Source organism: Bos mutus, chromosome 7 (genome assembly GCF_027580195.1).
Source record: "Bos mutus isolate GX-2022 chromosome 7, NWIPB_WYAK_1.1, whole genome shotgun sequence".
Lineage (NCBI taxonomy): Eukaryota > Metazoa > Chordata > Mammalia > Artiodactyla > Bovidae > Bos > Bos mutus.
The window spans coordinates 25,101,069-25,127,276 of record NC_091623.1 but is presented as its reverse complement, the minus strand read 5'-3'; the positions used below and the strand labels follow the sequence as shown (position 1 = coordinate 25,127,276).

Genomic DNA, 26,208 nt, shown 5'->3' with positions numbered 1-26,208 from the left:
TTTCTGTTGTAACTGGTCATTTTTTTTTTTTTTTTTATTGCCAAGGAAGAGCCTCACCCTGGATTTTTACCCTTTGCTACTTTCTAACGACATATCCACATGTATACTGGCTCTTAGCATGACCATAGTTTTCACGTCATTTTGTCTGGTGTCTCTGATGACTTGGGTCTAAAGTCCAAGCTTCTAATGCCTGGGACATGTCACACCTGCCTGGTTGTGCTCTCAGCTGTAATTGCCTGCCTTGGTCAGCGACCCCAAACTCTTATCTAGTCTTACCTTGGAAAGTCATTTCAAAAGCTGTCTTTCCTTTCCTCACGGTCCCATCCTCTTCCTAGTCATCATCACCTTCATCTGGATTAATTCACTGTCCTTCTAACTGATCCTCCTACATCTCTTCTCTCACCCCACACCAAACCGTCTTAACACCCTTTTTAATAAATATTTGTAAAACAGTAGTCATGTACTGCCTTAGTAAGAAAAAAAAGAAAAAAGCCTTTTATGACTCCATATTCTCTGTAGAATAAAAGTACAAATATTTTCCTCCTGCAGAATAAAAGGCCTCAGCACATCCATCTGGCCATGGCATACCTCTCCAATTTTATCTTTCGCTGTTTTCATTTGTGAGTTTTCTGTTCTGGTTCCACAAAGCAGTTCTCTATATGCTCCAGGGATGGTCTCACCATTTTCATTACCAGGGCACCCTGTTGGTGGTTGTTCGTGAGTGTGGAGCAGACAGTTGTGGCTGAGGTCTAGCAGTAGAATCCCACTACATACAAAGAAACCTCATGTTGAGGACCTGATTACACATTGGCGATTAGAAGTTAGAGCCCAGGCTGCAGAAGAAAAGAGAAGTGAACAGGAGACAAACTGATGAATTACTTCTCTTATTTCCTGTCTGGCTGAGGCCCCTTATAACCTCCGTTCACTAGTTGTTGGATCATTCACAGAACTAGAGAGCGTTTGAATCTATATACAGGGAGAGATTAAGTGTCTTGCAACTAGGGGGGCCTGTGAGGCTATGGATTTTGTGAGATCACTGGGCTTCCACCTTTATCTTCCTTTTTTTTTTTGGCAACTTGACTCCTCTCTTTTCTTCTGCCCAAAGGGAATGTCTTACAGAACTTCTGGATCATTTGTTACTTGTACCACTCAGTTAATACTACATTAGCTAATGCCTTGTAATATTTGTTTGTTTTTGTTTCTCATGCGTCAAAAGTAAGACATGCTCATTATAAATTCAAACCAAAAAAGATTATAAAGAGTAAAAATTTCCTTTTCCCTGTTGCGTTTTAGTTCTACCACCCACAGCTTAGGACCGCTGGTAGTTTGTTGAGTATCTTCCTGATTGTGAAGGGGGTTGGGGTTGGTTTCTTTTTTAAAGTATTGCATTGTATCATGATGCATATATAGTTTTACAATTTGGTTTTCTAAGAAAACGCTATAGCATTCTGGAAATCTTTCCATTTCTTGCCATACAAAGCTGGCTTTTCATTTTTCATAGGTTTCGTTTCATTTTATATATGTTATATTGATATTGAAAATATTCCATGTACTGGACTTCCCAGGTGGCACAGTGGATAGGAATCTGCCTGCCAATGCAGGGATCACGGGTTTGATCCCTTGTCCGGGAAGAGTGCACATGCCACACACCACTGAAGTTCATGTGCCACAACTCCTGAGCCCCCGCACTCGAGCCTGTGAGCTCCAGCTCCTGAGCCTATGCGCTAGTACTACCAGAGCCCGTGCACCTGGGGCCTGTGCTCCGCAACGAGAAGCTATCAATGGCAAGCCTGTGCTTGGCAACAAAGGGCAGCCCCCGCTCTTAGCAGCTAGAGAAACCCCACATGCAGCAAAGAAGACCCAGTGCAATCAAAAATAAGTAAATCAATAAGTTTTAAAAAGATGTAAAAGATCCCGTGTACTGACATCACATTATATATTCAGTTGGCCCAGGAATAGTCCCACCTTATACCTTTCATCTCAGTATTTCATCAGTTTAGCTTTTGTCTCAGAGTTTTCATTTTTGAATGAAGCCTTATTTAATAGTTATGTGTAAATAAACCTGGATAGGTTTTGATAGACCTGCACCTTCCTTGTTTCCATCCTGGCGTGTCCTCATATTTGAGACACCAGTACAGTGAACAGAATTCTCACTGTAACATATAGTTAAATTGGCCACTTCCCATTTCTCTTTTCCAGTGCCTTTCCAGAAGTAATATGAGCTAGCACATCTTTTTCAAGGAGAGCAGGAAGGGTGCTTTCTGATAAAGTAAATGCTCTCCAGCAGTTAGATCAGCTAGCTCCTTTGGAGCTCAGGGGGTGGCGGTGGCAGAACGGTCCGGGCTGCCAGCTCTGCTGGCCACTTGATGCAAAACCAGTTGTGCTGAGCCTGTGCTTTGGCCTGTGGATTGCACATTTCTCACCCTTTATTCAGTTTTACCATAGAGTGAATACAATACCAGCTTTATATTGCTATAAGGATTTTATTATGTATCATATGATATAAATCTACAACTGTTTGTTTATTGTTGGATAACACATTTTTAATTTTGTAACAACGATTTTTGGTGACAGTGATTTTGTAACAATGAATTTTGGTGACAGAGATTTAGGAGGGGGTAGAGAAAGAAAATAACTGTGAACATTCATTGGTTAGTAGTACTAAATTTCATTTGACTTGCCAACAAGAATTAAATGTGTAACCCACACTATGGAGGCTGTAGTGGTATCACAGACCACATGAAAACAAGAAGACACAGAAGCATCAGCATCTATTGCACAGTCTTATTTTCATGCTGTGAAAATAAGCATGAAAAATTTGCCTGCCAGTGCAGGGGACACGGGTTTGATCCCTTGTCCGAAGAGTGCACAGGCAAAGTCTTATTTTCATGCCCTGAAAAATAAAATAATTTCACCGTGCCTGAAAATATGACTTTTTCATAATTGACGCTTCGCTGCAGAAGGTACATTTGTGTACCACTCTGTGTCAATGTAGGAGATGTAGGTTTGATCCCTGGTCTAGGAAGATGAGCAAGAAAGCCCTCGCACCTCAACTGTTGAGCCTGTGCTCCACAACAAGAGAAGCGACCACGACGAGAACCCTACATCCCGCAACTAGGAAAAAGCCCACACAGCAGTGGAGAACAAGCACAGCTTAAATAAATGATAATAATAGTAAATTCTGTATGCCAATGCAGGAGCCACTGGAGATGCAAGTTCAATCCCTGGCTCGGGACAATCCCCTGGAGAAGGAAGTGGCACCCCACTCCAGTATTTTTGCCTGAGAAATCCCATGGACAGAGGAGCCTGGGAGGCTATATCCATGGGGTTGCAAAGAATTGGACATGACTAAGCGACTGAGCTTTTCATTTCATGCAAAGATGAGCTCGATAAAGGACAGAAATGGTAAGGACCTAACAGAAGCAGAAGATATTAAGAAGAGATGGCAAGAATACACAGAAGAACTGTACAAAAAAGATCTTCATGACTCAGATAATCATGATGGTGTGATCACTGACCTGGAGCCAGACATCTTGGAATGTGAGGTCAAGTGGGCCTTAGAAAGCATCAACGAACAAAGCTAGTGGAGGTGATGGAATTCCAGTTGAGCTATTCCAAATCCTGAAAGATGATGCTGTGAAAGTGCTGCACTCAATATGCCAGCAAATTTGGAAAACTCAGCAGTGGCCACAGGACTGGAAAAGGTCAGTTTTCATTCCAATCCCAAAGAAAGGCAATGCCAAAGAATGCTCCAACTACCACACAATTGCATTCATCTCACACGCTAGTAAAGTAATGCTCAAAATTCTCCAAGCCAGGCTTCAGCAATATGTGAACCGTGAACTTCCTGATGTTCAAGCTGGTTTTAGAAAAGGCAGAGGAACCAGAGATCAAATTGCCAACATCTGCTGGATCATGGAAAAAGCAAGAGAGTTCCATAAAAACACCTATTTCTGCTTTATTGACTATGCCAAAGCCTTTGACTGTGTGGATCACAATCAACTGTGGAAAATTCTTCAAGAGATGGGAATACCAGACCACCTGACCTGCCTCTTGAGAAATCTGTATGCAGAAATCTGTATGCAGGTCAGGAAGCAACAGTTAGAACTGGACATGGAACAACAGACTGGTTCCAAATAGGAAAAGGAGTTCGTCAAGGCTGTATATTGTCACCCTGCTTATTTAACTTATATGCAGAGTACATCATGAGAAACACTGGACTGGAAGAAACACAAGCTGGAATCCAGATTGCCGGGAGAAATATCAATAACCTCAGATATGCAGATGACACCACCCTTATGGCAGAAAGTGAAGAGGAACTCAAAAGCCTCTTGATGAAAGTGAAAGTGGAGAGTGAAAAAGTTGGCTTAAAGCTCAACATTCAGAAAACGAAGATCGTGGCATCCGGTCCCACCACTTCATGGGAAATAGATGGGGAAACAGTGGAAACAGTGTCAGACTTTATTTTTCTGGGCTCCAAAATCACTGAAGATGGTGACTGCAGCCATGAAATTAAAAGATGCTTACTCCTTGGAAGGAAAGTTATGACCAACCTAGATAACATATTCAAAAGCAGAGACATTACTTTGCCAACAAAGGTCCGTCTAGTCAAGGCTATGGTTTTTCCTGTGGTCATGTATGGATGTTAAAGTTGGACTGTGAAGAAGGCTGAGCGCTGAAGAATTGATGCTTTTGAACTGTGGTGTTGGAGAAGAGTCTTGAGAGTCCCTTGGACTGCAAGGAGATCCAGCCGGTCCATTCTGAAGGAGATCAGCCTTGGGATTTATTTGGAAGGAATGATGCTAAAGCTGCAACTCCAGTACTTTGGCTACCTCATGCGAAGAGTTGACTCATTGGAAAAGACTCTGATGCTGGGAGGGATTGGGGGCAGGAGGAGAAGGGGACGACAGAGGATGAGATAGCTGGATGGCATCACCGACTCGATGGACATGAGTTTGAGTGAACTCCAGGAGTTGGTGATGAACAGGGAGGCCTGGTGTGCTGCGATTCATGGGGTCGCAGAGTCGGACATGACGAGCGACTGATCTGATCTAAGCGACTGAGCACACACACACAATGAAACATGACTTTTCATTCAGATCAAGTGACTGTACTAAATTAATTTCGCTCATATTCAGTTTCAGGTTTTCTCGTGCATGTATGAAAAGTGAAACAGTAACGTTAATGTATTGTCTCTGTTAAAAGAACTTTACCAGCTCTTAGACGATGCAGTTTTACTTCAGTATCATTGTATATTTCTAGTAAAAAGATCAATTCCAGTAATGGTTCAAGTTTCTTGTCTAACACATGGGATCAAAGTAAAGCATTCAGAAGTTCATTCTGTAAAATGTGAAACACTTGATATTGTGAAGTGAAAGTGAAAGTGAAGTCGGTCAGTTGTATCTGACTCTTTGGGATCCCATGGACTGTAGCCTACCAGGCTCCTCCCTCCATGGGATTCTCCAGGCAAGAGTACTGGAGTGGGTTGTGATATTGTGTGAATTGTGAAATTTTGAATACTATTGTAAATTGAATCACAAACTGCAACATACATGGTAAAATTCTTGGTCTTGGTGATGTAAAAAATATTCTGAAGTAGAATATAACATCATAAAATATTTTGAATAAATTTAGAGCGTACAGAGAGTAAGTATACTCAGAATATGTTGTACATATTTGTGTAATTCATAATTTCCTCTAAGAGTTTATAAAATCTGCCAATCTAAATAGAAGATATATTCTCAAAAAGTATAAATATTCTTATACATGCACAAAATAACCAGCCTGTAAATTTTTATAGTTAGGTTGATGCTGATAAAAATAATAAGCATGGTTGTATATATTTTTTCTATTTGGATTTTAGAAACTTTTGAGACTTTGAAGAGTAAATTTATAAATCAATGAAAGTTCCTACCATGGCATGGTAGGAACTTAAATACTTTTGTCAAAATGTTCTCTAAATTTTGGTTGCAGTTTCCAGCAAAATCTAATGGGAATATTTAGTCAAAGCATTTAACAAATGGAAGTCAAAAAATTCAATTTATGTGAAGATTTTAGGGAATTGCAGTTATTGAACCCAGAGCTTGTAAACAGGAGGATTTTGAACTATTTCCCCCTGAAATCAAGGGGAAAACTGAACAAATTAATTTATAAGAACTCAAATGATGTATAAAATATAACTGTGAAATTCTATAATTGTGTTTTGAAATACATACACTTATGGGGAGAAATATTTTGATGGAGCTCATATTTTTAATTAAATAAGTATATATTTTGGTTCAGAATGAAGTTAACCTGGAAAAACCTGCAAGTTTGCAGTATCTAAATCAAGTAAAACATTGAAAATAAGCACACGTATTTGTTTGATGGATTTGTGTTTTTAGCTTATTGGTCAAAAAAGGCAGTTTGCATAGAGGCAAAAAACTGTAAAAATAATTTGGCTAAAATATTTGTGTATTTCATTATTACAAATTAAAATTGGCAATGTTTTTCACTAGTGAATTTGCTCTGAACTTAATATTATTTACCAGTAGATTTGCACCTGAAAAAATGTATACAGAAAAGTCACTTGGCAATGTCAACAATTTAAAATTTACTAGCCACAAAATGTATCTTGGAATGTTATAAAAATAATATGATCATTTTTAAAAATACATTCTTTAGAAAACTAAGTGTGAGGGATAGATACAACTAAGAAATTGATTAAATTATATGTAATGTACTAACAACCATCTGTTTTTGTATTTTTGATGTCAATATAAAGATTTTTTACATCAGTAGACAAAGATATCAGAATTTTTAAAAAGTTTGAATATAATTTTGTGTAGGTCCACATATATTATAAAGCCACTTACTTGATTTGTGAGTATACATCTCAAAAATTATATAATTTTATTTATTTTAGTACCCTTTTTATTCCAAAAAATTCCTAGTTTAGATGATAAATTATATATGCTTCATCCCCTCCTTCCTAAATCCCATTTCCCCTTTCCCAAATGATTGCTTTATGTTTATTATGCTGCTGCTGTTGCTAAGTCGTTTCAGTCGTGTCTGACTCTGTGTGACCCCATAGACGGCAGCCCACCAGGCCCCGCCATCCCTGAGATTCTCCAGGCAAGAACACTGGAGTGGGTTGCCATTTCCTCCTCCAATGCAGGAAAGTGAAAAGTGAAAGTGAAGTCGCTCAGTCGTGTCTGACTCTTAGTGACCCCATGGACTGCAGCCCACCAGGCTCCTCCGTCCATGGGATTTTCCAGGCAAGAGTACTGGAGTGGGGTGCCATTGCCTTCTCCCTATGTTTATTATACATGACTGTAATTCTTACACTTAAAATTCATTACTTCTAAAATGAACACTCCCTTTCCCCATACAAATTAAAAATAAGATCTTTCCTTTGATTTTTCTCTATTGCTTAAGTGTATGGTTTATCTCCCAGTCACTTAGAGTTGAAATTTTGCTGCGAACACTGATTTCTTTCTCACCTTTACAAAGATCATTCTGGTGGGAGGATAGAAAATGTGTTAAGAGATGATGCAGAAAATAGGGAGACACTTTAGCAAACTGCTGTATTAATCCAGCTGATGGAGTTTGAATTTCCCAGGCGAATATGAGAACAGGATTGAATGTGACAAATATGAAGGAAGACAAATCACCTAGCAGTGTAATTCGTGAAAGAGCATTAGAATGTGGGGGATGACTCCCACGCTTCTGAGTTGAGTACCTAGGCTGATAGTGATGCTGTTAACTACTATAGGGACCTCGAGAAATGAAGACATCTCAGAGGGAAGATAATAGAACTTTTGGGGGCATATTGAGTTTGAGGTACCCATGGAATATCCAAGGGAGTTATCCAGTGTGGAGTTGGACACTTCAAACGGGAGCTCCAAACACAAGCGGTAGTGGGAGACATGGACGTGGATGAAATTGTTCAGTCAGAGGTCCAAGGGAAAGAGACAGAAAAGGGGACTGGTGAAGGAAACTGAGCTGTGGTGTCTGAGACCCATCTGGGGGAGAAACTGCCCCAAGAGCACTTCCTCTGGGGAAGGAGGGGCCTAGGAATGTGGAGTGTAGCAGATTGGAGAGAAGACTTACACTTGGCAACTTTGAGGTTCTATAACTATAGGAAGAATTCAGGCCCAGTTTAGGAAATGTTCCCAGAAATATTTCACCGTTTGAAATTTTTAGATTTAAGTTTAATAAATTAAGCTTCAAAGATGTCATCATTTATGTATAGCTTTACAGGTAACATTTATTCTATTACTCCTCTACAAACTTACTATCAATATTCATTTTTACTCTGAACTTTTTGAAGTTTCACATTGTGTGTACAGGACATGTTGATTGGAATAGAGTGGATTTTTTTTAACATCTTGTAAAGAAGATCAGTTTTATGGTACTTTTTTGGTGGTCTAATGGTTAAGACTCTGTGCATCCAATGTAGGAGGTGTGGGTTTGATCCCTAGCGGGGCAACAACTAAGATCCCACATGCCACACAGCATGGCCAAACGTTTAAAAAAAGATTTGGAAAAAAAAAAAAAAAGGGAACATCAGTTTTATTGTAATTTCACACAAAGAACTATTCTAGAAATTTGACTTTGAAGTTGAGTCAATCTAAAGCAACTTTTAAAATCTCTTTAGCCTTCATTCTTAGGATCTATTTCTCAAGGGTTTCTATGCATAAAATTTTAATGTTTTTGCATTTTATTTTTACTATTAGTTCTTACTTTTCAAAGAATGTGTTCTGTTATCTTTAGACTTTATTTAGTAATTAAATTACCTAATTTAAGTAGAGTTCTTTCTGCAATCCATACCTCCACATTGCCTCTTATATGCTCATTTTGGTCCCTCTGTTTTGGTGTATGATTCGTCTTTTAGTAGAAAAATACTAGGTTCTTTCATCACAATTACAGTCATTGGTCTGATAATCCTATGAGTCAATCTACACGAAACAAGAAGCGCATATCAAACTCCTGGCAGGTTTAGTTAAAATTAAAATGCATGCTCAACTGTAGAGATTGTCAAGTGTGGAAATAATATTTGTCCAGCTGGACAGCTTTCTTTTGTAGTTGCTAAATGAAAGTTGAGATTCTGTCTGCTCCTTGAAAGCTTCTGTGTCATGAAGGTAATTTGGACTGTTTGTGGTTTGACAGGGATTATTAAAATCAGATGAAGTGAAGGGAAGCAAGTGTGAGAAAGCAAAATTGACACTGACACTCTCTATTATTTGCAGCTTGGATCATGATGACTGTGTTGATATGATAGATTCACTGTTGAGATATGTTAAGCAGCAAATAAAGTAAAAAGCAAGTATAGTGATGGCTTCTCAGATTTAACATGAAGAAATCCAATATTTACTTTCACTGATTGCATTTTAAATAGATTTTCAGGTCATTTCATACGAATTTGTTTATAACCAACAACACATTATCCGTCTATTGAACTGTAGAATTAGAAAGTATACTGCAAAGGCAGTATAACAGAAAATTAAATATTAAAGACGTAGATCACATGATTAAAATAATAGAATTTTAAAACTAGAAGGGTCCTTACAGATCACTTTTATCTAATTTCCTTTTTTGGTAGATGGAAACTAGAAAGACTTTTAAGGTATCATATTTAAATGTTATTTGAAAACATAAATGAATGTAAAATCCTCGTTTTTCACCACAAATATATTTTATCTTTTCACAGTATTTTAAAAAATGATTTGAGTTGATAAAATTCATTCCAAAATAGTGTAATCCACAATTGTAGATTAACTTTTTTCTGTTTAAAGATAATACACAAATTAAGTTAGTATGGTTATAATATGGTTATAATATGTATCATCTACATTGATGGAGTAAATGCCTTCCATAAACATATTTTTCTGAAAGCATTATTTGTAGAAGGAGTTATAGCAAAAAGCTATTTCATGGTGTTAACCAAAGACAGTTAGAAAAATATAGCTAAATTTGATGAAATTGTTGTTGTTTAGTTAGTAAGTAGTGTCCGACTCTTTTGCAATCGCATGGACTATAGTCCCCTAGACTCTTCTATCTATGGGGTTTCCCAGGCAAGAATATGGGAATGGGTTGCCATTTCCTCCTCCAGAGGATTTTCCTGACCTAGGAATCAAACTATAGTTATACATATTTATGTGTATGTACCCACACCCCTGCTGCTGCTGCTGCTGCTAAGTCGATTCAGTTGTGTCCGACTCTGTGCGACCCCATAGACGGCAGCCCACCAGGCTCCCCCGTCCCTGGGATTCTCCAGGCAAGAACACTGGAGTGGGTTGCCATTTCCTTCTCCAATGCATGAAAGTGAAAAGTGAAAGTGAAGTCGCTCAGTCGTGTCCGACTCTTAGCGACTTCATGGACTTCAGCCTACCAGGCTCCTCCGTCCATGGGATTCTCCAGGCAGTAGTACTGGAGTGAGTTGCCATTGCCTTCTCCTACATACACATAAATATATATAACTAAAATCTTCAGTGGTATTTAGGCAAGGTAGTGAATGGATCTGAATTGGTTTGTAACGTGAGAAGTCTAATGCCCGTATGCACTGTAGATATCATCCTGGTGATAGTTCTAACTTTGACTACCTGGAGTTCGCACAGTTAAAGTCTGCCCCCATTTCAGACATGAACAGGTGAGGTCTGCACTGGATTTACCTGCTCTTCCTGGCTAATAGAAATTCAGGGACTCCCACAGGTTCAGTAATTCATTTGAGTGACTTACAGAACTCAGGAAGTACCGTACTTATGATTACAGTTTTATTAAAAAGGTTAAAAGTCAATAATAGCCAAATGGAAGAGATGCATAGGATGAGGTAATGAAGAGGGTAGGAGCAGCAAAAACCAAATACGAATTTCTTATTATACCCCAAGATGTGAGTTTGGAGACCAGATAGTGTTCCAGATTTAGGACGCTGGTACAGAAAGAAGGCAAAGTTACATTTAAAAGCAGTGGTGACCATTTAAGATATTAGCAAGAGAAAGGGTCATAGTACTTGATGACCATTTAAAATAGAGGTCAGCAAACATTTTCTATTAAAGGCCAGATAGTAAATATTTTTTAGGGTTTGTGGATGACATATGGCCACCCTAGCATATTCTTTTTTTGGTTTTAATTTTTACAACATGTTAGAAATATAAAAGCCAGTCTCAGCTTTCAGGCCATAGGAAAGACAGACCATGCCATAGTTTTCTGACACAATACTAGGCATGGGAGAGGGAGATTAGATAGGTGGTAACCCTATAACACAGGAAGAAAAGTCATTTTAAGGGAAAGATTTTGAATTAAATTTTAGACCTATTGAGTTTGAGAGATTTTGAATCAGCAAAATGCATTGTCTAGTTTAAGTACTTGGAAATGTGTGTGACCATTTTGGAGAGTTAGCGACATACACTTGAAATTTTCACCATCAAGATAACAGATGAAAGAGGTTATGAAAAGCATGCCGAGTAAGAAGATAACCGGTAATTCCAACATGAGATGGATAAGAGAAGCGTAAGACAAAGTTCTGTATTCCTCTTTCCAGTTCAGGCAAGGGAAATAAGAAGAGTTGAGAAGACTATAAAAGGAAACTAACAGGAGATTTTTGAGGTATGAGGAGAAAAATCCAATGAACAAAAATAAAACAAAATTGCTTAAATTAAAATAAATCTACAACAGTTAAATTACATAAAAAGAGGTAATTGCTTTGAATGAAAATGCTCAAGCAAAGTGTTTAGAATGAGAAGCAGGTCTAGAGAGAAACCTGTGGTGAATATCAGTGTTCAATGTCAGAGATGAGAGAGGAGCCAATCAAGATGTTTATTTGTTTAAATAAAAACTACTCTTGTTAATTTATACAAACAAAAAGAAGTGGCTGTTGTAAGCCACTGTAAGCAGGGAACGGATTTATCGTGTGTATCTCACAGAACCAAAAAGAAACTGTTTGAGCAATCAGTGAGTCAGAGGAGAAAAGGAACTGGGCAATTACAGGGGCCTCGGCCAAAAGAATCCATTTACCTATGTACCCTCTCTTGGGAGGCTGGAAGTAATGTGACTGGTTTACTACCAGTGATTCCCTGTTCCTGCCTTCATTCCAGATATCATAATTCATTTAGTATGCACCTGATGGTTCAGCTTGCGTCAGATTTCTATCCCTGAATCAATCAGTTATGACCAGGAAAGCTGGGTCCTCTAGCATAGAAATGCACCATCATTGTATATCTGATAGTATATATGAGATAAAAAACAGAAATGTGAGCTGGCCAGCTACAGAAGTGAGGACTCCTTCGAGGAGCCTCTGAATAAACGGTGTAAGAGACTAGAAGGGAACTGCTAAGTCGCTTCAGTCGTGTCCGACTCTGTGTGACCCCATAGACGGCAGCCCACGAGGCTTCCCCGTCCCTGGGATTCTCCAGGCAAGAACACTGGAGTGGGTTACCATTTCCTTCTCCAATGCATGAAAGTGAAAAGTGAAAGGGAAGTCTCTCAGTCGTGTCCGACTGTAGCGACCCCATGGACTGCAGCCTACCAGGCTCCTCCGTCCATGGGATTTTCCAGGCAAAAGTACTGGAGTGGGGTGCCATTGCCTTCTCTGAGAAGGGAACTAGGAAGGCATAATACTTAGGAAAATTGACAAGAGAGAAGATAACTTTAAGAAAGAATAGCTGTCAGTACCAAGGAGTGCAGAGACTGAGTAAGATAGGGACTGAAAAATATTTTGTCAATTTCCGTATAAAGCCAGAAGCAGAAACCAGATTGCTCTGGGTCAAGAAGTGAGGGATAAAAACATAAGATTAAGAAATATGGGCTGCTATTTTGAGATGTCAGGCTATAAAAGGAAGGGGATATAAGGAGGGTTTTGTTGGTTTGAAACTTGAACATGTTTACAGTCAGCTGAAAGCAATATTGATGATGGTAGGAGTAGTTGATGGTAATTGATGGTGCAAAGCCCCAAAAGTGTTAAAAGGGTATTTTAATGGATGAGTTTATTTATCAGATTGATTTAATTAATTATATTACCAAAATTTAAATGAGTAGTATCACATTAATTTAACTAATCAATAATATTAACAGTTTAGGTTGGGGCTGTTGGTCGGGGGCGGCCGCGCAGCGCGAGCAGGCAGCTCCGGGGCGGGCGCGCGCAGGGATGCTCCGGGGGGCGGCGGCAGCGGCTGTGTGGGCTGAGGCGGCAAGGATAGCGTGGGCTCCCGGGCCTTTCCCCTGAGTCGGCCGCTCGGACTGCGCCGCCCAGGCCCTTTCAGCCTCCGCCCCTTCAGCCTCCGGGCCGGGCCCTATAAAAAAAAAAAAAAAAAAAATTAACAGTTTAGGATAAATTCTTCAATTTCTAACTTGTTTAGAAGCATCCACTTCAATACAAAATGCATGCTAAGTTCAAAGCATTCTTGCATAATTATTAAAATAGTTTCTTAAAAATATAATTTGACATCTCATAAATTGCTTATTATCTCCATTTGCTACATAACATGCCTGCTTTTTAAAAAGTGCTTCAATAACTTAAACTTTCTAAGGCAGATGTACTGTTTTCCAAATTACTAAGGTTTTACTGTACTTGAAAATTCATAAGTTAATCATAACCCCATAATTTGTGACATTATTTAGTTCTAATCGCAAAATATATAATTTTATGACTTTTAAATCATGTGAAATATGAATTCTAAGCTACAAAAATTGCTTAAATTAAATTCATTTTCAATTATCTTGATTTTACTGTAGTATTAAAGCAAGAGATGCTTAGGATTGCATGTTGAAAATTATAAAGAGTTCTTAAAATGAAAATATTTTCTGGAAAGAGAGGTGCACTGAAAAATAAAGCAATGTCAATTTAGTGAGTAAAGCATATGACAATTAATTCTGTTTGCTTGTCAAGTTACAATAGTGTATTCTGACTGATCCTGTCAATTTCTACTTCATACATACACATACATAAATTACTAATAGAGGAGTTACAATGAAGTATTTTATATATTTTATCAAAGGGGATTTTAATAGCTGTAATATGTTAATATGAGTACTTACTGGATGTATATCAATATTCTAGCTCATATAATTATGATAATCAGAACTTCCACAATAATTAGTAGAAAGCACAGCAGTCTGGGGAAAAGCTATATATAGCTGAGAGTTGCAAAAATAAATTGAAGAAGATAACAAGTTCATTTTTTCCTGTTATAAGACTTTAATGTATAAGGTATTTGAAATGATTATCAGCAAAAGGAGATCCATTTGAGTTGTTTCTCAGTCTTTGGGGAGGCCAAAACAGTAAAATTTCAACTCTCAATAATTGATGAAAAGAAATACATTTTTGGCAACTCTGAAATATCATAGGGAAAGATCTAGCCTTAAGAAAATAGAACAAAAAATTGGAAATTACATAGGCTTCATAATGAATGAAATTTATAATTGTTCTATGGAAAGCTGTTAAATATATATGGCAAGTCAACATGTGTAAGATAAAAAGGTATGATTTTATACAGAGAGTTTAAAACATTGTGAATTAATGACAGCCTTTGAAGCAGTCTGAATCCCAGCTTTGCCACTTCCTATATAAGTGATCTCAGGCAAGTCACCAACCTCTCTGTGCCCCAGTTTCTACATCTTTATTATATAGATTATAATAGAACCTGGGCTTCCCTGATGGCTCAGTGGTAAAGAATCTTCCTTCCAGTGCAGAAGATGTGAGTTCAATCCCTGGGTCGCGATATAGGGAGTGCCCTGGAGAAGGAAATGGCAACCCATTCAGTATTCTTGCCTGGGAAATCCCATGGACAGAGGAGCCTTTATAGTCCATGAGGTTGCCATAGAGTTCAATACGACTTAGTGACCAAACAGCAAGTATAATATTACCTGTTACATGGGATTAAAGTCTTAGTCACTCATTCGTGTCTGACTCTTTGTGACCCCCATAGACTGTAGACTGTCAGGCTCCTCTGTCCATGGGGATTCTCCAGGCAAGAATACTGAAGTGGTTTGCCATTTCCTTCTCCAAGGGATCTTCCTGACCCAGGTATCAAACCCAGGTCTCCTGCATTGCAGGGAGACTCCTTACTGTCTGAGCCACCCAGGGAAGTCACATAGGATTAAGACAAGAATTAAATGAGTAATTAGGACAGTACATGGCCCATATAAATGCTACGTAAGTTAGTTGTTATTATCTTTAATATATTTAGTCATTATACCTTTAATCCATGTCCCAATAAATGAGTTCACTGAACTACATAAAATTGTCAAGATTTAGTAAAAGTTAAAATTTTAATTATATAATGTTGGCAGTATTTTGTAAATGATACAGGAAGACTACTTTCTGACTATATAAGAGTGGAAAAGTGAAAATGAACAAGGCCAGAAGAAAAGGCTGGTTCAGATTTAAGGATGATGGCCTGGTCAAAGTTTATTTTCACTTTGCTTCTTTATCAAATCAGCAAATTTAAGCCAAACAAGAATATAGTACAATAGAAAAAATACCAAGGATACATGATGGCCATAAAGATATGATCCCTAACGTCTCCTTTTTCCTTGTGGAGGCATAACGCCCATAAGTCAGTTGGTCTCAGACATCTTTTGTTGTGTAAAGACTGTGTCAGTTCAGAGGAACCCAGAAACGGGCTGATTGCTTTTTTAGAATATTTTAGGGAGCTGCAGGTTCTGAAATGGAACATTGGTACAGGGCATCTGCCTGTTACGGTGAAAGAAGGTCTTGCTGCTCACATTTCCTTTTTTCACATAATATTTCTTGCTAAGTTATAAATTCTGCTTTAGCTTTTCATGTAGTAGTCCTGGGGACAGGGAAGAATTAAAACTAGCTCTGAGAGTCTGGGATACAGAAAAAAATGACGGTATTGATGAATGAATGAAATAGTCCATGGGAAGAGTTAATTTGAGGGGTTCAGAAATATATCCTTATCCTACCATTTTTTAGAATACAGCAAATTTATGGCTGGAAGAAACCTCAGAGCCTAATAAATCCATTTACCTCATTTTATGAATGAGGAGCCTAAACTCCATCCCTCTGGAAAGACTTAATGATTCACCCAAAGTCACAGAGGCATTGGCTGACCAGGATCAGAAGTCAAGTCTATTGATTCCTTGTCAGTGATGTTTAGAGTTAAATGGTGTTTTATTACAGAACAACATTTTCAAACGTGTTGTTATATGTGGTACATATAATTATTTTTAATTGATCAAGATATCCCACTTCCTTACTGCGCTATTTAACTGTGTTTGTTTTAGGCTAGATCATAATATTGAATGGTAAGGCTTCACGTGAGCTAGAGCAGGTGGATATACTAACTCCACAGTCTGTCGGTAGAAACGAAAGCCATGTGACTCTGCTCCCTGGGGTTTCTCACAAGAGAAGAAATCACATGATCCAGATGTTTCCTTTACTAACTAAATTTCAGTGTGAATTTCTTCCCAAGGGTTGGTTTTTCTCTTTTACTCCTTTTTGATCGTGTAGATCTTAAAGAGAATGGCAATCAGGATCTTTATTATTGAAGAAACCATAAAAGATAAAATAAGAACTCTAACCATTTTATGTGTTTAAATAAAGAAGACTCCTTAGGATAGAAAGGTATCATTTTAAAATATGTTAAAGGACAAGTGAGAGTCCAAAATTACTTTTGTGTGCTTTCTTTTGATCACAATAAGGTATCGTTAGTTTTATTGCTTTACTGTAATGTCTTCTGGCTGTGCTTATAATATTTTCATACTTTATTATAGTCACTGTTCTTAGAAATTTTTAACTCAACTGTTTTAATTTGCCTACGGCTGAAATTTGACCTACAGATATTTGGCTTAGATATAATTCATCAAACATAACTCATCTTTAAAAGGCAATAATTAATATTATATCAGGTGCTAATACTTGTTTGAAATATTAGACTTCTTTTAATCTTATACATAAAGTGATCAGAAACATTATAGGAGAATGAACATTTAAAAAGTGTTATTGAATGGAGATTTCAAAAACAAAGTTATTGTACTTTAAAAAGTTATCATCCCACCTTTAGTTAATCATAGATTAGGGTAAGAGACTTCATTCATTGTGTAAAATTACCATTGTGTCCCTAATGACAATTTGTAGGAACATAAAGTGAAAGTGAACTCGCTCAGTCAGTCGTGTCTGACTCTTTGCAGCCCCATGGACTGTAGTTTACCAGGCTCTTCCGTCCATGGGATTTTCCAGGCAAGAGTATTGGAGTGGATTGCCATTTCCTTCTCCAGGGGATCTTCCCGACCCAGGAATCGAACCTGGGCCTCCTACATTGTGGGCAGACACTTTACCGTCTGAGCCACCGGGAAGTCTCATAAACAGAACATAACAGGAACATAAACAGAATATAAACCTATATATTGATCTATAACTTCATAACCCTTTCCTTTTTCCCCTTAGATTTTTTTTTTAAAGGTAATTCTATCTTTTTGAAGTACCACTGAAGTATTTCCCAAATTACATTGGTCCCTCAATAGTTGACCTTCCTACTGTTGAGGTAATAGTTATCTTTTACTTAGAATATAGCAGCAGGTTTTTCTACTGGCTCCCTTTCTTACCATCGTATTACTGTTCCTTGAGAGGAAGAGACCGTTCAATCACTATCTCTCTGCTCCTTCTTGCACAGTGTCAGATGCAGTGTATGCCCACAGACTACACGTGAGGAAATGGGAAGTTTGGGGTCTTTGCTCATACTCCTTCATTGCTTGTTTCTTTCTCATCACAGTCCCGTAGTCATCATTGCCGTCCTAATAGGAAAACTTCTAAACCCAGACTTTCGAGTGTCAGCTGCCTGTGCTGTCCCTCCTTTATTTATTTCTCAAGTTGGTCCTATTCATTTAGGTTAATTTTCTCATTAGTTATAGTTTGCCCATCAAGTTTTCATTTATCCAATCACACAGCATCTTGAGCGTTACTGCCTCTGTAAAGGTGACTCTTGGTTCTCTTGTCCTTCATCACCTTGACACCTTAGCATACATACATCACACCTGTCTGTCTGTCGTATGACATTCTGAACCCTCCTCATTCTGGTACCGCATCACTGTTATCAGATGGCATTCCTTTCTAATGTCATTCCTTTATAAAGAAAGTCTTTGTATATACTGATTAACTTTTCCACTGAGATTAAATAGGGAAAATCATGCAACCACATAGATGGGAATCCTTCAGAATCCTGGTCACCAACCTCATTTGAATGATTGATGTGTTTCAGAACATTATAGTTTTACTCCAGAGCTGATTTCACTGAAGGACAGAGCATACATATTCAATGCTGAAATCATACAAAGCAAGAGATTTTCTTTTAACAAGCATTTGTAAGCACAAATACAACAAAACAATACAAAAATTTTGATGAAATGGTCATAGTCAAGAGATACTGAGCAATTAAGTAAGGTTTGAATCAGATTTTGAAAGAAATGATAATTATGAATGGCAGGAGACAAGTGTTAAGATTGGGAGATATTTCAAATGAAGACATACAGGAAATGTAAAATAAGAGATTGGATACCTCCTGAGAGCAAGACTTATTTTTTTTAACCATTTTCCTAATTATATATAAAATGATAATTACTTATTGCAAAAAAAAGGAAAATGCTAAATAGGGAGAAGAAAATAAAAATCAACCATAGTCTATCCAGTTGTCTAAGGATAACCATTTTAACATTTTGACTAATATCATTTCTATATTCTACAGTGTTTTATATGCAGTAGTAACCAGTTGATTTCTCAACAGACCAGCAATCTCAAGTTTTAAAAGCAAACAAGTCTGGGTTCCAACCCTCCTGCTAACACTGGGTAGGTGTATAACATGGATCTCTTTGGGTTCCCTCCCCGTAAATGAGGATAATAACTATTTTTAGAGTTATTATGGAGATTAAGGAAGGTGACGGAGAAGGCAATAGCCCTCCACTCCAGTACTCTCACCTGGAAAATCCCATGGATGGAGGAGCCTGGTGGGCTGCAGTCTGAGTGATTTCACTTTTACTTTTCACTTTCACGCATTGGAGAAGGCAATGGCCCCCCACTCCAGTGTTCTTGCCTGGAGAATCCCAGGGACGGGGAGCCTGGTGGGCTGCTGTCTATGGGGTCACACAGAGTCGGACACGACTGAAGTGACTTAGCATAGCATAGCATAGCAAGGAAGGTGATGTAAATAAAGTCCCTTATACGTAGTAGACATACAGTATAGTATATCTGTACAGTAGATATACAGCAAATTATATTACTAGTTTGCTATTATTTTTAAGCTAACTTCACATATTTTCTTTAGTTTTATGTGGAATCTGAAGTAATGAGTCTTTACAATATTGACAAATTGGAGCAACTCTGAACAGCATATTTATAACTTGTTTTATTACAGAGAAGCTGACTACAAACAAAATATTTACCAAGTCTGAGTTCTCTACAAGAACTTTAATCAGCCGTTCAAGTCTTTCCATTACAAAAGTAGAATTTCCTTTTCTTGGCAACACTTTTTGAATAACTCATCATCTGAAAAATTGAATTACCTAAAAAGATTTTAAAATATACAAATATAGAAACTGAATTCATTGTTAGTAATACTGGCTGTTGGATTTAAAAATGACTGTTGGGGGCTTCTCAGGTGGCTCAGTGGTAAAGAATCCACCTGCCAAAGCAGGAGACCCAGGAGATGCGGGTTTGATCCTGGGTTGGGAAGATTTCCTGGAGTAGGAGATAGCAACCCACTCCAGTATTCTTTCCTGGAAAATTCCATGGACAGAGGAGCTTGGTGGAATATAGTCCACGGGGTCACAAAGAGCTGGAGATGACTGAGTGACTGGACACACAAGCACACACATTCTGGTAATAGTTGAGCTACTAGGAAGACAGGAAGATATCAAACTCATTGGTATATGGAAATACTGAGGTTTTGTTATCCTAAAGCATAACTTCTGGTGGACATAGCATTATCTACCACTTAGCTTATAGTTTTGGAGATTTTTTTTTTTTTGCCTGATTTAAAATTAATGTTAATTATGGCATATTATATACCTATAATATAATTTGTTTTCAAATAAAAATTAAACCTTTTACTGCAAAATATTTTAAGATAGGAGAATCCAAGTGTATGAGGATGTTTGATATTTTAAAATGGTATATCCATGGTTATTCTGTATTGGGAAATAATTGAGTTTCAAATGAAAAGTCTTGTGATGCTATGGACTTTTATATTGAAATGTTTTTGTTAAATGTTTTTCTCTTAAATTCTCTGAAGAAAAATAAAAGCTTTATTCCAAAACTACTTCTCTGAAGTGCAGGATAAGAACCGATAAGAAATCTTTAGCTGTTTCATTGTATGAGAAGAAATTACTTGCATTTATTAATAATTAAATTTTCAAAGCATCTACCCTTGCTCACAGTGGTCTCTGAGGCTTCACAGGATACTCTGCAGCTCTAGGATACAATGAGAAGCGGATGCTCAGGCAGCCTCTGTTTCTTTTCCGTTTTCAAACCTTAGAGGTGTAAAAATTGGGTCACACCTCATGAAATTTAAATAACAAAACAGTCTACCTAGATTAATAATAATCCTACTTCTTCTACTGCTATATCTTGCCTATAAATCAGAATTAAAATTTTGGGGTTAGTATCACAACTTAAGGGTTTTTTTTTTTTTTTCCTTTCATTTTGGGGAAATGACATTTTTTATTCTTCTTCCTCAGGATGGATTGGGGAGATGAATATCCCCACAATTCTTTTGACCTACGTTGTTTGTTAAATTCATTTCCTGGAGACTTGGAGTTTAAGCAGATCTTCAGTGACATTGATGAAAAGATAGAACAAAATGCTAGAAGGTAAATATTGTTAATTTTAAAACAAGTTGGTTTCATGTTTCATTTGCAAGAACTTTTATTATCTAGTCTATGTTTAGTGTTTCCTGTTCTTAAGAAAATTTTAGGTTTTAATTATCATTAACTTTCCTCAAAAAATTAATTAGACCCTTCCCTCTAGGATATAAGATGATTTTTCTTATCTGATTACTACTTTAAACAAGGCTAAAAAAAAGGCTAAAAATACAGGCACTGCCTTCAAATAGATAAAGTTTGTTGAACTACTGTTGTTGGGGAGGAAGAAATTTTCCTCTACCCTTCTAGGTTCTTTGCATAGTCTAATAATTAAATTGAAGTGAGACAAATGAACAGGAAAAACTCAAACAAAAGTGTAAAATAGCCTGTATTCATGAGAGAGACTCAGAAAAACTGAGTAGATGGCCAAAGTGGCCAAAGTCCTCATCTTAAATACTATTCTCAGCTAAAGATGAAAGAGGTTGTTGAGGTTGGGGAGAATCAAGCATGGCAAGTTGCCAGGAAAAGCGTTATGAACAAGGGTGAGGTTGTTGTGCAGGCTTAAGTCAGTGCCTTCTCCACTGATAGGAGATTGATTATCCTCTGCCTGGTACAGTGAAGGAGATACCTTTACAAATGGAGATTTTTTCCTTCTGAATGTGAATGTTTCTAACGAAAGGGTAACTCCTACTTGGTTTTCAGATTATTTACTTTATGTGTTTCTTAGAAAACAGACAGCTTGGTATAATTTAATATGCCAAAGAGGCATATTTTAGGGTGGCAAGTTTTGCTCCCCTCAGTTCTGTTCTTTCAGTCGCTCAGTCGTGTCCGACTCTTTGCGACCCCATGGACTGCAGCATGCCAGGCCTCCCCGTCCATCACCAACTCCCAGAGCTTACTCAACTCACGTCCATCGTGTCAGTGATGCCATCCAACCATCTCATCCTCTATCATCCCCTTCTCCTCCTGCCTTCAATCTTTCCCAGCATCAGGGTCTTTTCAAATGAATCAATTCTTCGCATCAGTTGGCCAAAGTATCGGAGTTTCAGCTTCAGCATCAGTCCTTCCAGTGAATATTCAGAACTGATTTCCTTTAGGATGGACTGGTTGGATTTCCTTGCAGTCCAAGGGACTCTCAGGTCCATATAGCCATAGCTATGGTTTTTCCAGTAGTCATGTGTGGGTGTGTGAATCTGAGCCAACTCCGGGAGATGGTGAAGGACAGGAAAGCCTGGAGTGCTGCAGTCCATGGGGTCCCAAAAATTCAGACACGACTTAGCGACTGAACAACAGCAATGCTGTTCATGATTTCTTAGGGCTTGCCAGTATGGATGGCCTGCATTTTCATTAATATGTTTAAACATTATCATTTGATGGATAAGCACGGAAATTAAAATTTTGAAATTAGATATTCAAAAAATAGTAGTGTAGGGTCATGGATTTCTTGAACTGCTGAAAGCAGAACGTTAAATTATTTTTATGTAATGTTTGCCGTATTAAGTCTCCTCACTTAATTGGGAGGCTAGGCAGTCCATCTATGTGAGGTTAGTCTTTGTCACCTACTCCAAAATTAGTGTTACTGAACGCTGGAGGAGGGACTTCCCTGGTGGTCCATTGGTTAGCAACCTGCCTGCCAATGCAGGGGACACAGGTTCAATCACTGATCTGGGAACTAAGACCCAACATGCCTTGCGGCAGGGAGGCCAGTGCACCACAAGTACTGAGCCAGTATACTCTAGAGCCTGTGAGCTGCAGCTACTAAAGCCTGTGTATTCTAGAGCCAGTGCTCCCCAAGGGAAGTCACCACAACGAGAAGCCCATGTACTTCAACTAGAGAGTAGCTTCCACTTACTGCAACTAGAGAAAGCCCGTGTGCAGCAACAAAGAGCCCCATGCTCTGCATCAAATACCCAGCACAGCCAAAAATAAATGAATTACTTAAATAAATAAACACTGGGGGAAGCAGGAACAGCTAAGCAGATTAACACTAATACATATTCTCTGATAGAAAGGACTTTGTCTTCATATGTGTTTGTGGACCCTAAGGTCAGTTCATTCACTGCAATCGTTTTGGCCGAAGATTCTAATAATTCACCTTATGTTGAAACCATGTAACTCAGATTCAGAACTCATGGTCTTTTAATTAGAATCACTCACCTAGTGTCTGGACTTGTTTCAGGGCAGAAGGAATTCAGTGAGAGGCAAAGTGATAGGCAAGAAAGTAGGTTTATTAATATAGGACACTTGTGAGAGATGCAAGCGGACAGGCAAAGGGGCTCTGCCCTGAGGATACAATGGGCTACATTTGTTTAATCAAAGAAAAGTAGGGGAGGGGAGAAGGCTGCCTTTTCCCTTGTTCTTCTAGTAAACATCAGACTTACATCACCTTTGTATCAGGCGGGAGAATGTTCTACCCTATGAGGTCAAACTAACTGTCATAGCAATTAGTTAAACCAGCAGAAGGATGGTAACATATCCTAAAATATGTTGCATCATCTCAGGTTTCTGTATCATGAGAGTCTCCTACTTTGGAATGTTGTCCTTCCTTTAAGTTCTTGCCCTTGGTCCTAAGTATCTTCTATCTTGCTGAGCTCAACCAGCAGAATGCAGGCCTCCTTTTTTGTTTCTTTCACTTAATGACCTAGGGCATATCTTGTGCTTTTATTTATCGTTTTATAGTTAAGCAAGCCTGCTTCATGTACAACATTATGATAGGTTTCTTAAGCAACTGTTAACCTGCAGTGATTTCCCAAAGTCCCCTTGGTTTTCCTCTCTATCTGTAATCCCTTCCTGGGACTTCCACCACTACCAGTGTAACTATCCTGCTCTGTCCCTATCAGTGTAGGTTACAAATAGGCAAACCACAGTAAAAATGTCTATTATCAAATGATGAACAGTGTTTCCTTTTTAAAAATTTAAAGTATAGTAATACACTGTCAAAGAAACTGAACCGAGCAAGTGAAATTTTCCTGCAGTTTTTTCCTCATGTTTAATATGAGAATACAGTTTACTTTTCACCATAACAATGGGCATAAATAACTTAAATTCAAAAGATAGCCTATACTCCAAAAATTCTTTTATAAACAGCAAAAAAGTATCATATTGCTGAGGAATTAAAATTAAAATCTTCTCCCATTCTGGGAATCCTCTCCACAAAGGCTGAAGAGAAAGAAAACTCTTCTGTTATTCAACAGGCTTTAAATCAAAATGTCAGAAACATCCAGGCGATCTGCTAAGAGACTGAAAAAGCAGAAAGGAATCACAGCCCTTTATATAGTCTAGTAGGTACACCCATTTGGAGAAGGCAATGGCACCCCACTCCAGTACTCTTGCCTGGCAAATTCCATGGAAGGAGGAGCCTGGTAAGCTGCATTCCATGGGGTCGCTAAGAGTCGGACACGACTGAGCGACTTCACTTTCACTCTTCACTTTCATGCGTTGGAGAAGGAAATGACAACCTACTCCAGTGTTCTTGCCTGGAGAATCCCAGGGACAGGGGAGCCTGGTGGGCCGCCATCTATGGGGTCGCACAGAGTCGGACACGACTGAAGTGACTTAGCAGCAGCAGCAGCAGGTACACCCATTATATGTAATAACATATTTTCAGGAGAAACAATATCTGTTGTAGGAAAAAATGGGTTGCAGGAGGATGGTCATGTCCCTGGTCCCCGGAGAGTTCCAAGTACTTGGGACAGCCCACCAAGTGAGGATCCTTGGCTTCGTGTAGGAAAGAATTCAAGCGTGAGCCGTAGCAAAGTGAAAGCAGGTTTATTTAGAGAGATAGACCCTCTATAGGAGCGTGGGGTCTCTCAGAAGGCGTGAGCAGCCCTGATACATGGGGTGGTTCATTTTTACGGGCTGGGTAATTTCATAGGCTAATGAGTGGGAGGATTATTACAAGTATTTTGGGGAAGGGGCAGATATTTCCAAGGATTGGGCCACCACCCACCTTTTGGTCTCTGCAGTCACCTCGGAACTGTCATGGTGCCGTGGGTGTATCTTTCAGTGTATGCTTGTAAATTACAATAAACACATAATGAGGCTCAAGGTCTACTGAAGGCGAATCTTCCACCATCTTGGGCCTAGCAGTTTCTAAAAGGTTTTTGTGGTCCCTTGTTTTTCTTAATGGTTATATCATTCTTTTCATGGTTGTGCCCTGCCTCCTTCCTTCCTGTTTCCTAACCAGCCTTCAAATAGAATTGATAGCACAGTTCTTCACACTCGGTTCATCCTAACTTCACCATGAGTAAAAAGCACCTGTGTAAGCTAGTTGGCATCATCCTGAGGAGAAGCAAACTTCTCATGTCTTTATGATAAGAAGCCGTTTTGCAAATTGAATCAAGGCACCCACTGACATTAGGCTGCTCCTTTTCACAGGCACAGGGAGATAGTTATCTCCCTTGGTGTTTGTGTTTTGAAAGGATGGCTCCCAGTTTTTTGAGAAAGACAGTCCTGGCTGAGAAAGCTGACAAAAGATCTATCTAGTCTTCCAAGGGATACATTTCAGAGAGATGAAAAAGTACTTACATTTGCAGTTTCTAAGGTAAATAAGAAACAGAAGGAGAGGGAAAACTTTTCCCTTATTTTCAATAGCGAGAATTAAGCTTCTTATTTTTAATTTGTAACTACCATTAATTTATATGTATATACATACATACCCATATAAATATATATATATCTTTTTAAAAAATAGCATAATATATCATTTTTTAAAAAGCATGTATACGTGACCTAATCACATTATGCTGCTGCTGCTGCTAAGTTGCTTCAGTCGTGTCTGACTCTGTGCGACCCCATAGACGGCAGCCCACCAGGCTCCCCTGTCCCTGGGATTCTCCAGGCAAGAACACTGGAGTGGGTTGCCATTTCCTTCTCTAATGCATGAAAGTGAAAAGTGAAAGTGAAGTTGCCCAGTTGTGTCCGACTCTTAGCGACCCCATGGACTGCAGCCTACCAGGCTCCTCCAGAGAATGTGTATTATAATTTATATTATATATGTGAATATAAAATCACTATGTTAAACTTCAGTATAATTATGTATTTATTTAATTTATATATTCAATATTATATATGTCTATATTGCATGACACAGTTTCTCACCCAAAGGAATTTATAAATGAAATGAGTATGAGCTTAAATAGATTAACAAGTCACTTATCCTTATTCTAGAGAATTTTTTTTTCACCAACTGATGCTAAGAAAATTTTTTTAATTGAAGTAGAGTTGATTTATAACGTTGTGATAGTTTCAGGTGTATGTATATATATATGTATATATAGAGAGATGATTATATTAAAACAATTTAAATATTTTCTAAAAAGTGACTTTCTTTGTTCATAATGGCCTTGAGGCTCCATCAGAACAAATCACTGAGGGATTTCCCTGGTGGTCCAGTGGTTAAGACTACACTTCCACCTC

At 38.3% G+C, this 26,208-nt stretch overlaps 1 protein-coding gene across 1 annotated transcript in view; it reads left to right on the top strand.

Moving 5' to 3' along the window:
* The window catches only part of KIAA0825 (KIAA0825 ortholog), a 429,397-nt gene that overhangs the window by 45,320 nt on the left and 357,869 nt on the right, over positions 1–26,208 (top strand). The window contains 1 exon segment of the mRNA XM_070373134.1: positions 20,668–20,799. Coding sequence (XP_070229235.1) covers positions 20,669–20,799 — 131 coding nt within the window. The 5' untranslated portion in view covers position 20,668.